The following is a 17,177-nucleotide window of genomic DNA, read 5'->3' on the forward strand; positions in this document are numbered from 1 at the left end:
ATTCACCACCACTAAACCAACCCTAGAAGGGATCCTAAGCGGAATCCTGTGAGACAAAGTATCAGAGACATTACTGCAAGCATGAAACCTACAGACATCACAATGACTCTAAACCCATCTCTTTCTATAATAACACTGAATGTAAATGGACTAAATGCTCCAAACAAAAGACATAGGATATCAGAATGGATAAAAAAACAAGACCCATCTATTTGCTCCTACAAGAGACTCATTTTAGACCGGAGGACACCTTCAGATTGAAAGTGAAGGGATGGAGAACTATTTATCATGCTACTGGAAGTCAAAAGAAAGCTGGAGTAGCCATACTTATATCAGACAAATCAACCAACGTGATACATCACATAAATAAAAGAAAAGATATGAACCATATGATCCTGCCAATCGATGCAGAAAAGGCCTTTGACAAAATTCAGCAACGTTTCTTAATAAAAACCCTCGAGAAAGTCGGGATAGAAGGAACATACTTAAAGATCATAAAAGCCATTTATGAAAAGCCCACCGCTAACATCATCCTCAATGGGGAAAAACTGAGAGCTTTTTCCCTGAGATCAGGAACATGACAGGGATGTCCACTCTCACCGCTGTTGTTTCACATAGTGTTGGAAGTTCTAGCATCAGCAATCAGACAACAAAAGGAAATCAAAGGCATCAAAATTGGCAAAGATGAAGTCAAGATTTCACTTTTTGCAGATGACATGATATTATCCATGGAAAATCCGATAGACTCCACCAGAAGTCTGCTAGAACTGATACATGAATTTAGCCAAGTTGCAGGGTAAAAAATCAATGTACAGAAATCAGTTGCATTCTTATATACTAACAATGAAGCAACAGAGAGACAAATAAAGAAACTGATCCCATTCACAATTGCACCAAGAAGCATAAAATACATAGGAATAAACTTACCCAAAGATGTAAAAGATCTGTATCCTGAAAACTATAGAAAGCTTATGAATGAAATTAAAGAAGATATAAAAAAAAATGGAAAAACATTCCGTGCTCATGGATTAGAAGAATAAATATTGTCAAAATGTCAATACTACCGAAACCCATCTACACATTCAATGCAATCCCAATCAAAATTGCACCAGCATTCTTCTCGAAACTAGAACAAGCAGTCCTAAAATTCATATGGAACCACAAAAGACCCCGAATAGCCAAAGTAATTTTGAAGAAGACCAAAGCAGGAGGCATCACAATCCCAGACTTTAGCCTCTATTACAAAGCTGTCATCATCAAGACAGCATGGTATTGGCACAAAAACAGACACATAGACCAATGGAATAGAATAGAAACCCCAGAACTAGACCCACAAACGTATGGCCAACAAATCTTTGACAAAGCAGGAAAGAATATCCAATAGAAAAAAGACAGTCTCTTTAACAAATGGTGCTGGGAGAACTGGACAGCAACATGCAGAAGATTGAAACTAGACCACTTTCTCACACCATTCACAAAAATAAACTCAAAATGGATAAAGGACCTGAATGTGAGACAGGAAACCATCAAAACCCTAAAGGAGAAAGCAGGAAAAGACCTCTCTGATCTCAGCCATAGCGATTTCTTCCTTGACACATTCCCAAAGGCAAGGGAATTAAAAGCAAAAATGAATTACTGGGACCTTATGAAGATAAAAAGCTTCTGCACAGCAAAGGAAACAACCAACAAAACTAAAAGGCAACCAACGGAATGGGAAAAGATATTTGCAAATGACATATCAGACAAAGGGCTAGTATCCAAAATCTATAAAGAGCTCACCAAGCTCCACACCCGACAAACAAATAACCCAGTGAAGGAATGGGCAGAAAGCATGAATAGACACTTCTCTAAAGAAGACATCCGGATGGCCAACAGGCACATGAAAGGATGCTCAACGTCGCTCTTTATCAGGGAAATACAAATCAAAACCACACTCAGATATCACCTCACGCCAGTCAGAGTGGCCAAAATGAACAAATCAGGAGACTATAGATGCTGGAGAGGATGTGGAGAAACGGGAACCCTCTTGCATTGTTGGTGGGAATGCAAACTGGTGCAGCCACTCTGGAAAACAGTGTGGAGGTTCCTCAGAAAATTAAAAATAGACCTACCCTATAACCCAGCAATAGCACTGCTAGGAATTTACCCAAGGGATACAGGAGTACTGATGCATAGGGGCACTTGTACCCCAATGTTTATAGCAGCACTCTCAACAACAGCCAAATTATGGAAAGAGCCTAAATGTCCATCAACTGATGAATGGATAAAGAAATTGTGGTTTATATACATAATGGAGTACTACGTGGCAATGAGAAGGAATGAAATATGGCCCTTTGTAGTAACGTGGATGGAACTGGAGAGTGTTATGCTAAGTGAAATAAGCCATACAGAGAAAGACAGATACCATATAGTTTCACTCTTATGTGGATCCTGAGAAACTTAACAGAAACCCATGGGGGAAGGGAAGAAAAAAAAAAGAGGTTAGAGTGGAAGAGAGCCAAAGCATAAGAGACTCTTAAAAACTGAGAACAAACTGAGGGTTGATGGGGGGTGGGACGGAAGGAGGGTGGGTGATGGTTAGTGAAGAGGGCACCTTTTGGGATGAGCACTGGGTGTTGTATGGAAACCAATTGGACAATAAATTTCATATATTGAAAAAAAAGAATGGAACTGGATTATTTTGTTACACCATGCACAAAGAAAATTAAAAATGGATTAAAAGCCTAAATGTTAGACATGAATCTTAATAATTATAGAAGATACCACAGGCCATAACTTCTCTGACTTTGGGAATAGTAACTTCTTTCTAGATAAGTCTTCTGAGGCAAGGGAAACAAAACCATAAATGAACTATTTGGACTTTATAAAAATAAAAAGCTTCTGCATAGTGAAGGAAATAACAAAACTGAAAACTAACCTATAGAATTGGAGGAGATATTTGCAAATGACATATCTGATAAAGAGTTAGTATACAAAATATATAAAGAACTTATGCAACTTGGCAACCAAAACCAAATAATTCAATTTAAAAAGGACAGAAGCCAACACACACATGAAAAGATGCTCAACATCACTAATCATCAGGGACGTATAAATCAAAACCATGGTGAGATTCTACCTCACACCTGTCAGAATGGCTAAAATTAATAACATAGGAAACAACAGATGTTGGCAAGGATGTGTAGAAAGGGGAACTTTCTTATACTGTTGGTGGGAATGTAAACTGGTGCAGCCACTCTGGAAAACAGTATGGAGGTTCCTCAAAAAGTTAAAAACAGAACTACCCTATGACCTAGCAATTGCACTACTATGTCTTCATCCAAAGGATACAAAAATACTGATTTGGTGGGGTACATGCACCCTGATGTTTATAGCAGCATTATTAACAATAGCCAAATTATGGAAAGAGCTCATATATCCACTGACTGATGAATGGATAAAGAATTGGTACACACACACACAGGAATATTACTCAGCCATTGAACAGGATGAAATCTTCCCATTAGCAAAGATGTGGATGGAGCTAGAGTATATTATGTTAAGTAAGCAAAATAAGCCAATCAAAGAAAGACAAATACCATATGATTTCACTCATATGTTGAATTTAAGAAACAAAACTGATGGACATATGGGAAGGGACAAAAAGAGAGGGAAGCAAGCCATAGGGCCTTTTAACTATATAGTACTAAGGGTTGCTGAAGGGGAGGTGGCTGGAGGATTGGCTAAATGATTGATGGATATTAAAGAGGAAAGTTGTGTGGAGCACTTTTACGTGTGAATGAATCGCTAAATTCTCCTGAAACAATATTACACTATATGTTAACTAACTAGAATTTAAATAAAAATTTGAAAAAAATAAGTAAAAATATAAAAAAATTATTTATTATTTTTATTTTTTTAAATGTTTATCTATTTTGAGATTGGGAGAGAGAGAGAGAGAGAGAGAGAGAGAGAGAGAGCCAAGGAGAGACCCTGAGAGAGATGGAGGGAGAGAATCCTAAGCAGGACCCACACTGTCAGCACAGAGCCTGACATGGGGCTCGAACTCACAAACTGTGAGATCATGACCTGAGCTGAAATCAAGAGTCAGACGTTCAACTGACTGAGCCACCCAGGTGCCCCTACAATTAAAAAGTTTTTAAAGAAATGTAAGGAAGAAAATATAAGAAATTGAACACTGAAGCAGAAAAAAAAAATGGGCAGAAGACATGAATAGACATTTTTCCAAAGAAGAAATACACATGACCAACAGACACATAAAAAGATGTTCATCATCACACACCATCAGGGAAATGCAAATCAAAACTACAATGAGATACCACCTCACATCTGTCAAAATGGCTAAAATCAATAACACAAGAAACATGTGTTTGTGAGGACCTGAAGAAAAAGGAACCCTCTTGGACTGTTAGTGGAAATTAGTGGCTCAGTCTGTTAAGCATCCAACCTCAGCTAGGTCATGATCTCACAGTTTGTGGGTTTGAGCCCTGCGTCAGGCTCTGTGCTGACAGCTCAGAGCCTGGAGCCTGCTTCAGATTCTGTGTCTCCCTCTCTCTCTGCACCTCCCTCCTCACACACTCTCTCTCAAAAATAAATGTTAAAAAAATAAATAAAATTTCAAAAAAAATCAACTGTAATAAAAAGACAAATAACCTACTTTAAAAATAGGCAAAGAATTTAAATAGACATTTCTCCAAAAAGATATACAAATGGCCAAGTAGTTTATGAACTAGTTTATAGTTATAGAACTAGTTTATAGTCATTAGTGAAATGCAAATGAGCATAATGAGTTATACTTTCATACCCACTTAAGATGGATATAATTAGAAATGGACAAAAACAAGTGCTAGTGAGGACACAGAGAAATTGGAACCCTCAAATATTGTTTTTGGGAATGTAAAACTTTAAAAAACAGTTTGGCCACTTTGAAAAATATTTTGGCAGTTCCTCAAAGCATCATAGATTGAGTTACCAGATGACTCAGCAATTTTATTCCTAGGTATATATCCAAGAGAAATGAAAGCATATATCCACACAAAAACTTGTACAATGATGTTCGTAGAAGCATTATTCATAATTGCCAAAAGTGGAAACAACCCAAATGTCCATCAATTTATGAGTAGATAGATTGTATATCCATAAAGTGAAATATCATTCAGTTATAAAGGGGAATGAAATATCTACACATGCTACAACATGGATTAACCTTGCAAATATTATGTCCAATGAAAGCAGGCAGGTAGAAAAGGCCACATATTGTATGATTCAATTTATATGAAATGTCCAGAACAGGCAAATCTATAGAGACAATAAACAGATTAGTGGTAGCCAGGGGCTGAGGGGAAGGGGGAACTGGAATGACTCCAAAGGGTATGAGGTTTCTTTTGAGGGTGATGAAAATGTTCTGGAATTACTGGTAATAGTATACAACCATGTGTATATGATAAAAACCACTAAGTTGTATACTTTAAAAAGGTATGTGAATTAAATCTCTATCAAAAACAATCTTTAGAAAGTATAGAAAAGATATACCAAGCAACTAATAAACTAAATGTATTAATATCAGAAAAAATTTTGCTTGTAGGGCAAAATGCCAAAGATACCAAATAACCAGAAATTATTTCCTTACACATTGATAAGATATTAAATTCACCAGGAAGATATAACAATTGCAAATTTATTTACAATTATTCAAAATTGACATAGTTACCAGGAGATAGCAACAATCTTTTTCATATCAACAATTAGACAAAAACCCAGAAGAATGTAGAACATATGAACCAGATTAACAAACATGACTAATTGAAGGATATACTACACTAAAATGTATATTTTTTTCAAGCACTTATGGAATGTTTACCAAAAATGACCTTTGGTACAAAAAGCAAATCTCAGTATGTTTCAAAGAATTGAAATCATAAAAGTTTGTTCTCTGAGAAGAATGTAAGAAAACTGGAAATGGCAGGGGCACTGATCTGTCAAAACAGAAGCTGGCCCAAGGACTGGCACCAAATTACTGAAGGCCTCCTGCTGTGTCAGGCATTAACCCTTTAGTTGTTAAATGGTGATTAGTAGGTCCCAGCCATCCTGAGAAAGGGACTGAGGTGGCCAGGGCAATGAGGTAAGTGGTGGGGAAACTAAGAAAGCCGGGAGCAATGTCTATTTACCAAATAATCTGGAAAGACTTTAAAAATCCTTATGTCCGGGGCGCCTGGGTGGCTCAGTCGGTTAAGCGTCTGACTTCAGCTCAGGTCACGATCTCGCGGTCTGTGAGTTCGAGCCCCGCGTCGGGCTCTGGGCTGATGGCTCAGAGCCTGGAGCCTGCTTCCGATTCTGTGTCTCCCTCTCTCTCTGCCCCTCCCCCATTCATGCTCTGTCTCTCTCTGTCTCAAAAATAAATAAACGTTAAAAAAAATTAAAAAAAAATCCTTATGTCCATACAATTGTGCATCTGAGGAATATCAGTCCTATTTACTAGGTCATTTATAACATCGGGTGCTGGTACTCAAATATGAGATGAGCATCCAACTCCAGACGTTAAAAAAATCAAAAGAAATTGAAAGAAATAGTATAATTATATGACTAAATAGAAAACAAAGACATAACAGAAAATTAAAAAGCCAAAAGTTGATTATTTTAAAAAACTTATAGAAGTGATAAACTTTTGGCAATATTGATCAAGAGGAAAATGAGAAAGTACAAATAAACAATATCAGAACAAAAGAGAGGATATAATTGCAAATGTAACAGAGATTTTAATGTTTAAAAAATTTTTTTTAACGTTTATTTATTATTGCGAGACAGAGAGACACAGAGCATGAGCAGGGGAGGGGCAGAGAGAGGGGAGACACAGAATCTGAAGCAGGCTCCAGGCTCTGAGCTGTCAGCACAGAGCCTGATGCAGGGCTTGAACTCACGAACCGTGAGATCATGACCTGAGCAGAAGTCAGTTGCCTAACCAACTGAGACACCCAGGCGCCCTGCAACAGAGATTTTAAAAATCCAAAAATAAGAACTTCAAGCAAATAAATTTGAAAAGTGATATGAAATAGAAAAATTCCTAGAAAACCATAACTTAACAATATTAACAATTAGAAATAGCAAACTGGAATAATTCTATAACTATTTAAAAGATTGTATCAGTTAAATTTTTTTCTTGCAAAGAAGACAGGCGTCTCTAATGGTTTTATCTGAAAGTTGTGCCAAATATTTAAAAACATATAGTTTCTTGTATGACCTCTGTCAGAAAATAATATGAAAGGAAATCGTTCCCACTTCATTTTATGACACCAAAATCAAACAGAAACATGAGAATGGAAAAATTACAAACCAATCTCATTCATGAACAAAATGCCAAATTCCTAAATATAATGTTAATGAACTAAATCCAGCAGTTTTTATTTATCCGAAGACTGTGAGATTAGTGCAACATGAGAAAAATCTCTAATGTAATTCACATTAACAAATTCAAATAGAAAATTAACATGTCATCTTAATGAATACAGAAAACACATTTAATGAAAGTACTCATTAAAAAAAATCCTATTGACAAACTAAGAATGAACTGGAACTTCCTTAACCTGTTAAATGGTATCTACAAAAAACTACTGCAAATGTATTCAATGGTGAAACTTTAAAAGCATTCCCTTTAAAAATTAGGATCAACATAGCAATGCGCATTGTTAACATTTCTATTCAACATTGTACTTAAAATGGTGTGTTTGTGTTGGAGGTGAGAGGTCCTAGGAGTCCAGTAATATAAGAAACGGAGATATAAAAATATAAAGATGGGTGGTGAAAAAAGAAAACTGTAATTTACATATAAATTATCAAAATTAATAAGAAAGTTTATCAGGTTTTCTAGTTACAAATGCAATATACAAACAACTATAATTATACTTGTAAACACTAGCAATAAATTGCTATAAAATATATTTTTCTAAAAAGGTATTATTTACAATAGCAGCAAGAAATAAAAGAATTTCTGGGGCATCTGGGTGGCTCAGTCAGTTAAGCATCTGACTCTTGATTTAGGCTCAGGTCATCATTTCGGGGGTCTAGAGATCCTGCCTCATGTCGGGCTCTGCACTGGGCATGGAACCTGCTTAAGATTCTCTCCTTCTCCCTCTGTCCCTCCCCCACACGTGCACAGAGGCACTCTCTCTCACTCTAAAAAAAAGGAAATAAAAGAATTACTTATAATGATGTGCAAGTCCTTTCAAATTATAAAGCTTCACTTGAATAACATGGAAAGGGTTTAAATAGATGGAGAGACATACTATGTTTACAGAAGACTCCATGTCACAAAAATGTTAACTCTCCTTAAATCGATTTACACACTGAATGCAATTCCAATCAAAATCTCAAAAGGTTTGCCTCTGTGTGTGTGTGTGTGTGTGTGTGTGTGTGTATAACTTAAAAAGCTGATTCCTGGGGCACCTGGGTGCCTCAGTCATTTGAATGTCTGACTCTTGATTTCGGCTTGGGTCATGATCCCGGTGTCCTGGGAGAGCATGAAACCTGCTTAAGCTTCTCTCTCTCTCTCTCTCTCTCTCTCTCTCTCTCTCTCTCTCTCTCTCTCCCCGCTGCCCCCTCCCCTGCTTGTGCATGCTCTCTCTCTCTCTCTCTCTAAAATTAAAAAAAAATGAAAAGTTGCTTCCAAAATTTATGTGGACAAAAATTTTTATTGCACTATTGTTCATAACCAAAAGCTAGAAACTACCTAAATGATCATAAACAGTTAGATGGGTAAACAAACCATGAGATATTCACAAAATGTAGTATTGCATAGCATGGAGAATAAACAATGTAACTGCATGCACAATAATATAGATGGCACACAAAACATAATGTTGAATGATAAAACAAGTGCAGATGAACATACACAGCTTTTCAAGCACTTTACGCATGTTAAAGAATTTAGTTCTCAGAATAGCATCATTGATTGTGTCCATCTCCTCGCCCACTGCCTCCTTTGGGGCCAAGTAGGTCTTCTAGAGAGGATGCTCCAAGCAAAAGATGATTCAGGTCTTTCAGTGGTAAATAGACTCCCCAGCAAGGGAAGTGAGGCAGACATTGCCCAGGGCAGGATTTGGCAAACACTAAGTTTATTGCATCTGTGGTCTGACATAAGTCAGTCAATCACTAATGAGTGACTGTCTTGTGCAAACAGAGCCCATGCTTGCCTATGATAAGTGGTAGAGTGGAAGTAGAGCATTAAATACCTGCTATGTGCCAGGCTCTGAGCTTGATGCTGAAGATATGATGGGCAAAAAGATCACACACCTACCTTGTTTAAATAATACCTAACATTCATTGAGCGCTTATTTTAAGCCAGACAATTCTCTAAACATTTCATATACTTTAGCATTCTAATCTTAACAACAACACTATTAGTCACTTCTTTTTACAGATGGAACAATGGAAGCACAGGGAGGTAAAGATACTCTCCTGAAGTCACAGAGGCAGGAGGTAGCCGAGCTGGGATTCAAACCTAGGTGGTCTGGATCCAGAACCTCTGAATCACTGAATCACCCCAACAACATGGTGTGGGGAGTAGTTATTAATCCTGTTTTGCAGTTGAGGAAATAGAGGCTCAGAACTAAAGTGAGCACACATTTGTTTTGCACCCTCTACATGACAGCGACTGTATTAAGTGATTTATGTATAATAGTTCTGCAACCTGAAAGAGTTCACAGGAATATAAAAGGCCTAACTCTGTAGGACCCAGGTGTGCAGAGACTAGCTTGCCTGCTTTCCAGCTAGACCCAACTGTCCTTTGGAAAGGATCAAAGTGGTTGACTGGACAGAGGTGAGATGTAATTCTCAGTCTCATCCAGGCTCCTAGATCTCTAGATAAGTGAGTGAAACTGCTGGTGGATAGAAGAAGGAAAGAGAGCAGGAGGCTGGATTTTTTTCTGCCTCTTCCTCTTCTTCCTCCGTCTTCATCTTACATACTACATACCATATTTTAACATCTTACATCTTCCTGTATTCTCTAAGCAACTACATCTCCTCCCAATATCCCTGAGCCTGAACATCCTCGAACATTTGTATAGTGGAAACTTAGTCAGCTGTTTCTCAAGATGTCTGGGTCCCACAGTGCACAACTGTCTTAACTCTGCCCACCTCATGACTCCTCAAGCCATATCCTTGGGCTGGAAGCACTTTGGTTCACAACCATCCCTGTTACCTATGGGGAATGGTATACTACAGTTTATATATATAAATATATATAGAGAGAGATATTATATATATTTATATATATAGTATATATATAAATATTATATATATTTATATATATACTATATATAAATATTACATATATTTATATATAGTATATATATAGTATATACTATATATATATTTATATATACTTATATTTATTATAAAATATATATAAATATATATTTATATATATAGTACATATGTTTATATATATAGCATATATTGTGTATATATATAGTATATATATATAGTGTGTATATATATATAGTATATATTGTGTATATATATATATATATACATACATACAAATTTTGTTTGATTCTCCTTTGTCCCTGCTCTTTAAGTTCTCCAAGTGAATATTTCACAGCAGGGTGTCCCTGAGAAGCTGAGTGTTTTCTCTCTCAAATTCCCAGAACAGCAAAAGTGTCCATGTATGCCAAGATGGCAATGCAGGAGACAGGACATCCAGGGCATCAGACAGATAGAAACTTACCATAAGAGGTTTGAGAAAATGGAGGAGACAAACTGACCAATGACGTGGTACTGTTATGTATCCAGCACCTGTTCCCTGAGAAATTATGCCAGGAACCATCACCTTATTTCACCCAAGCACTATCAGACAAGACCAATTTCCAGACACTTCACTGAGATAACCAAAATGAAACATTCTAGGCCAGCACTCAACAGTTCCAAATTAGAAATGTGAAATTTCAAACAATAAGCATTTGAAATAAGCTCTAGATAAGAAAGAAAAAAGTGCCTAGTCAAAAATCGCTCTGATTAAGATGGTCTTTACCTAATCTGCATTCTTTCTCTGTCCTTCATCTCTCTCTTTTTGTCTTTCTCTCATTCTTTTTCTATCTTTTCTGCCATTAGCCTTTTGTTATTTTTCAGCTATTTTTCTTTTCTTTTTTTTTTTTTTAATGTTTTTTATTTATTTTTGGGACAGAGAGAGACAGAGCATGAACGGGCGGGAGAGGGGCAGAGAGAGAGGGAGACACAGAATCGGAAACAGGCTCCAGGCTCCGAGCCATCAGCCCAGAGCCTGACGCGGGGCTCGAACTCACGGACCGCGAGATCGTGACCTGGCTGAAGTCGGACGCTTAACCGACTGCGCCACCCAGGCGCCCCTATTTTTCAGCTATTTAATTCAGCTGCTTATCTAGTCCCACTTTCAGGTTGGGTTGGGGGTAGATGGGGAGCATGTCCTTTGTTCTTATATACCCCCTCTACCACCACCACCTTGAGACCCATGGAAGCAAATCACACTTACAGCCTCTCCTCCGTTGTAGCCCGCTGCTGCCATTGCTATGTGGAATCCAGATCTTCTGCAACCTGGTTTGGGTGAGCTCTTCCATCTCTCGAGACATCTTAGGCATCACAGCTAATGACACCACTGTCCACAAGGTACTGGGCCTCACTCCTGCCTTACTAGCTATCTCTTCTGTTGCTGTGGCCACAGCAGCAGGTGGACAGAGTTGGGACAGGGAGGTGCACTGGACTTCTGAGCCCTCTGGCAGCCTGTATCCAGCCCCCTCTCCTCTTTCCTAGTCCTTGCCTGACTTGCCTGCCTCTGTGCCTGTATGTACCAGTGGGGGCTTGGGCGCAGAGTGACACACACACACACACACACACACACAGAGAGAGAGAGAGAGAGAGAGAAAGAGAGAGAGAGAGAGAGAGAGAGAGAGAGATTGGGCAGAGGTCAGCAGAGGCCTCTGAACTCCAAGGACTGTGAACCTAGGAGATAAATTGGAGCCCAGCAAGGAAGGTAGCCAGCAAGATAGCCTAGGTCTGGCCAGTTACTTCCCTCCAATGAAGACAGGACTAGTAGAGTATGCAAATAAAAGACCAAAGATCATGTGCTTACATCCTGTGTGGGGTGGAAAAAGTAAAGGTGATGGAGACATGTCTCAGCAGCTTTCACAGCTTTGAAATAAAAATGCACCCAAGTAGAATGTTAAATTCTAACCCAGAAACCTCTAGAGATCCACATCACAAATTCAAGGTTCTCAAGTGCAAACAAAAAAAATCCCTACTGAAAACTGCAATATTTTGAGCTAGCAATCAAAAACCCAAACTGGAAGTGGAAGGTTCATTGTCTCCCTGCTTTTCCCCACCCCCAAATGTTATTGCAACCATTGTCTTCCCCTGAATTCTGCTGCCTTTCCCACCACAGGGCCTCTCCCTTCTAAAATGTTCTGCTTAGGGAGCATACTTGGAGAGATGGACACAATCTGGTCATCTTTATGTTCTCCCCAACCAAGGCTAAATAAATTAGAGTAAACATTTGGAAGAGGAGTGAATGCAGCCATTTTGGGGGGAGAGATGGTAAGCACTGCCCACATGGCTTCCAGCTGCCATTAGGAACCCCAGGGAGAAAGGCATCATGATCTGATCCAGAACCTGACTACAGCTCTTCAAGCCAAGCTGTGAAGATGGTGGAGGCTTAGGGTGAAGGCTGCAGCAGGCTGAGTGTGGGGATCAGGGAGCAATGACCTCAAAGTAGGACAAGTCCATAGGCCAGAACCATCCCACTCAGATGTGTGTGCTCTACCTAGCCACCCCCCCTCCACGCCGGGTTGTTTTGAGGTTTTCATGTGTAGAACTCATGTAATGACACAGCTTACCTGGAAGATGTCCAAGTGTACTCTTACTTCATTCTTTTGCAACCTTCCCACCCCCTGATGAATCTCCAGTGATTGGCTACAAGGAAACTCAACTTTCTTCCACTGAACTGGGCTACACAGGAGCAAGCTTTTGGGGATAGAAATCTCTAATCACTTTCCTTCAATGCTCTCAGCTCCACTTTGCCTTTTAAGAAGTTCCTTAAAAATTTATTCTCAGTGTCCTGGTCTATTCAGAGGTTAGATTCCCTCCGGTTGTGTATAAATCATTCCAAACCTTTAATACATTTCAAAGCCTGCTCATCTAAATGAATCTATTGAGGCAGTGAATCACAGTGGTTAAGAGCAATGGGCTGTGGAGCCATACTACTTGAGTGGAATCCCACCTCTTCCTTCTGCTATGAGATCCTGGGCAGAAGACTTAACTTCTCAGTGCCTCATTTTTTTTTCTTTAATCTGATAAGAGTATCTACCCGCTTAGGTTTGTTGAAGATTCAGCATGTTAATACACATAAAGCAACCTAGAAATGCTCAAAATACATTACTTAACACCCATTCTCTTTATGTAGTAAATGATCAATCACCTCTTTAGCTAATCTGCAACTTCTAACATAATGCTGAGCATATAAGAAACAGTAAGGGGAACTTATAACAAGGGGTTAACATTTATAATAAATAAAGAGCTCCTGCTAATCAATTAGATAAATTCACTTTTACTTTTTTGGTCCTGTAGCAAACAAGTGACCAAGTCAGGAGTAAGACACTGGGGACCTGATTTTTCCCAGTCCAGGGCTTTATTGTTGTTGTTAATTAATCAATTTAGCTTGATTTAAGAAGGTGGTCTTCCAGATGATCTCAGAACCTTGAGAGTCTCAGAAATAGACTTTGGAAGAGATACAACTCTCTTAATCCTAATAAGTCTCCTAACTGGTATTACTCTGCTAATGCTAATCTTTTTTTTTTCCCCTCAGCATTGGCTTTGCTTGCTACTGAGTTGGGTTTTTTCTTTTTCTGACAGTGCAATATTACAATACTATACTTTGTGTTAGATTTTTTTTATTGAAGTATAATTAGCATACAGTGTTATATTAGTTTCAGGTGTGAAATATAATAATTCAACAATTCTATACATTTCTCAGTGATCATCTAGATAAGTGTACTCTTAATCTTTTTTATTTATTCTATCCCTCCCCTCATCTACCTCACCTCTGGCAGCCACCAGTTTATATGTATTTAAGAGTCTGTTTTTGTCTTTTTTTCTTGTTTGTTTGCTTCTTAAATTCCACATGAGTGAAATCATATGATATTTGTCTTTCTCTGACTTATTTCACTTCACATTATTATTCTCTAAGTCCATCCATGTTGTTGCAAATGGCAAGATTTTATTCTTTTTATGCCTGAGTAATATTCTATTGTGTATATATATGCCATATATTCTTTATCCATTCATCTACCAATGGACATTTGGGGTGAACCCATATCTTAGCTATTGTAAATAAGGCTGCAATAAACATAGGAGTGTATATATATTTTTGAATTAGTGTTTTCATTTTCTTTGGGTAAATACCCAGTAGTGGAATTGCTGGATCATATGGTATTTCTATTTTTAATTTTTTGAGGAACTTCTATAATGTTTTCCACAGTGGTTCCATCAATTTACATTCCCACCAGCAGTGTATCAGGGTTCCTTTTTTTCCCACATGCTTGCCAACACTTGTTATTTCTTGTGTTTTTGATTTTAGCCATTGTGACAGGTGTAAGGTAATATCTCATTTTTATTTGCAATGCTAATAATCTTAACAATAACCTTTCACATGTATGTTTCCATGGAGCACAAAGCAACAACATATTCCATATCCTAGTTGTGCCTTATAAATATTCTCACTAGTCTCACAGGGAAATTGAGGTCTAGAGAGAGGAAATAACTTGTCCAAAGTAATTGAGCCAGTCACATGAACCCCCTTCTATGTTTACAATTTTGTCCTCACAAACTTGCCAAGAGGCAGAAAGATAATTTTAGCAGCAGGAAATCTGAGATAGGAAGCAAACAGGCTATTGGCAAGGTCTGACAGGGTAAACCTGGATTCCAGGCTTGAAAACCCAAGTGAAAATTACCTGGAACTGGAACTAGCTAGCTGGTTGGTTTTGTTGTTGTTGTTGTTGTTGTTGTTGTTGTTGTTGTTGCTTTGTTTTTGTGGTTGTATGTGTGTTGTTTGGGTTTTTGTTGTTGTTGTTGTTTACCACTGTTACCAATTTTGATACTAGAAGCAGGAGAACTAAACAAGCTTTATGGAAAAGTTTTAGAATGGCTCTTCTCAATCAAGTTCAACCTATTTCTGTAGCCATGTGTCTCTTTAGACCCTCATGCTTAAACTACACTGGCTGACTCACTGATTCCCCAAACATAGCATATGTTTGCCTTTTTTTTTTTCCCCAAACATAGCATAGCCTTTTTTTTTTTTTAACCTCTGGGCCTTTGCTCAGCCTGAAATGCCTTATCTTTCCTTCCATTCTCAATTAAATCTGACTCATTCTTCAAGACCTGGTTCAATATTTGTCTCCTCTGGGAAACTTTCCCTGTACACTGGGACAGTCATTATCTTTGGTTCTCGTATTGTCTGTATGCTTCCATCTATCTGAGCAAGTATCCACCAGTGTTTGTTTGTATACTTCTCTACTAGACTGTGAGTTACTTGAGGAAGGGGACTAGACCTCAGTTATCTGTGATCAGTGTTTCCAGTGTCCAGCTCAGGTCCTGGTAAAGAGAAGACACTTGCTCAGTGAGTATTTGTGCAATCTATATCTCTCTGCCCTAGATGAGATGACCATGTAGATAAATAATCCCCCATTCAGAAAGGCAAATGTTATAACTTAGAGCTATGCAGGGAACTGGGGTGGGGGCAAACTAGGTCTAAAAGTAGAAGGTGGAATCTAGAAAGTTTCTCAACCTTGAATGGGGCAGAATAGAATAAACAAAAGAATGAAAGCCTTCCCTAAAAAGGTCCAGTTAACTGGTTACAAAAAAAGAGTTCACTATCAGAGACTTACACAAGACCCAGATTTGAGTCAAAAATTCTAAAATGAGGTTAACTGTAGGAAGACCTTCTGTGGCAACAGCCTAGGTAACACTTCCTTCTTAGCCACTTCCCTGGCCCACTATCCCCCCCCACTATATTCAGCCCCATGCCTAGGGCCCAAGGCTCACTGCATCGTAGTCCTAGGAGTGACTCTCCACAGACTATAGTCACTCAGGGAGAAGAGCAGCTGTACGGCTGTGGTGGTATTGCCTGTGGAGGCTAGAGAAAAAAAGCAGGATCACTAATCTCAGAGCATGGAAGTCCTGAAACATCTCCAGAAATTCAGTTCCTGTTCTCCCACTCCTCTTCACCTTGAGACAGCCCTCTGAAGGAAGTAGGCTAGGGACTTCAACTTCCTCAAAACTGGAATAGTCAAAGTTAGAGAGACTTTTCAAGGTGTTAGGGAACTGCATCTTTATGACAGTGTCCCACAAAGACAGGTGGGAATGAATGACAAATAGATAGATACATACATACATACATAATTAGACATAGATATCCTCTTTTCTCCAACTCTCCCATACCCTTTAATCCACACTTCTAACAATCCCTATGTAAAGAAAACTTTGCAGAGAGCCTGAAGAATGGATTTGGGTTTGTGTAACCCCATCTATTTTTCCTTCTGTCTCACCTACCTGTTCTCCTAGAGGTTTTTTCTTCCATCGCTAATTATCCAACACACAGCTTTCTTGCATTTAGACCCTCAAAGCAAGTCCATGAGTGGCATCAAAGAGAGAGCCTGGAGGCATTGGTTGTTTCCTTGGAAAGGCTAGGGAAGTACCCTGGGTAAGAGGGGCATGTGTGCCCTCTGTTGAAATATCAGCTGTTAGTTATCAAAGAAGTTCATGAGCCATCCAGAGCCTTTACTTTTCAGGCCAACCATGTGTTCTCCTTGCACCAAAGGTCAGAACTAATATTAACAAGCAACTGCAGAATGGGGAAATTAAAACCAGCAATGAAGACAGGCAAGATCTGGATTTCCTCGGGGCTGGGTTTCAAATTGGTCTTCAGTGTAAATGGACATGAACTCTTACTGGGCAGTGCTTTGGCAATACGAAACAAGAGCAATAAAAATGTTAATTTCCTTTGTCCTAGTTATCCCACTCCTGGGACTCAGTCCTGAGCCAATAACCACCAAAGCATGAAAAAGCTCAAAGCAACAAATTTTTTATTTTAATTGCAGAGCTGTTTATCTTGATGGCAATAACTGGAAGGTAACCTTTAAGTCCTCTAGGAGGAAAAGCAG

General features: G+C 38.6%; 1 protein-coding gene across 4 annotated transcripts in view; it reads right to left on the reverse strand.

Moving 5' to 3' along the window:
- The window catches only part of PFKFB1 (6-phosphofructo-2-kinase/fructose-2,6-biphosphatase 1), a 129,359-nt gene extending 112,487 nt beyond the window's left edge, over nt 1-16,872 (reverse strand). Inside the window, exon 1 of one of the 4 annotated variants that reach the window (XM_058712496.1) lies at nt 16,567-16,872. Coding sequence is in view for 3 of the 4 variants with exons in the window: in XM_058712495.1 (XP_058568478.1) it covers nt 11,501-11,606 (106 nt within the window). In the remaining variant the exon portion in view is untranslated. Of the gene's footprint in view, nt 1-11,500; nt 11,798-16,566 lie in introns of those variants that run through there. The other 3 variants (XM_058712498.1, XM_058712497.1, XM_058712495.1) reach the window with 3 other exon arrangements.
- Nucleotides 16,873-17,177: the final 305 nt, after the last annotated feature.

Source organism: Neofelis nebulosa, chromosome X (assembly GCF_028018385.1).
Source record: "Neofelis nebulosa isolate mNeoNeb1 chromosome X, mNeoNeb1.pri, whole genome shotgun sequence".
Classification (NCBI taxonomy): domain Eukaryota; kingdom Metazoa; phylum Chordata; class Mammalia; order Carnivora; family Felidae; genus Neofelis; species Neofelis nebulosa.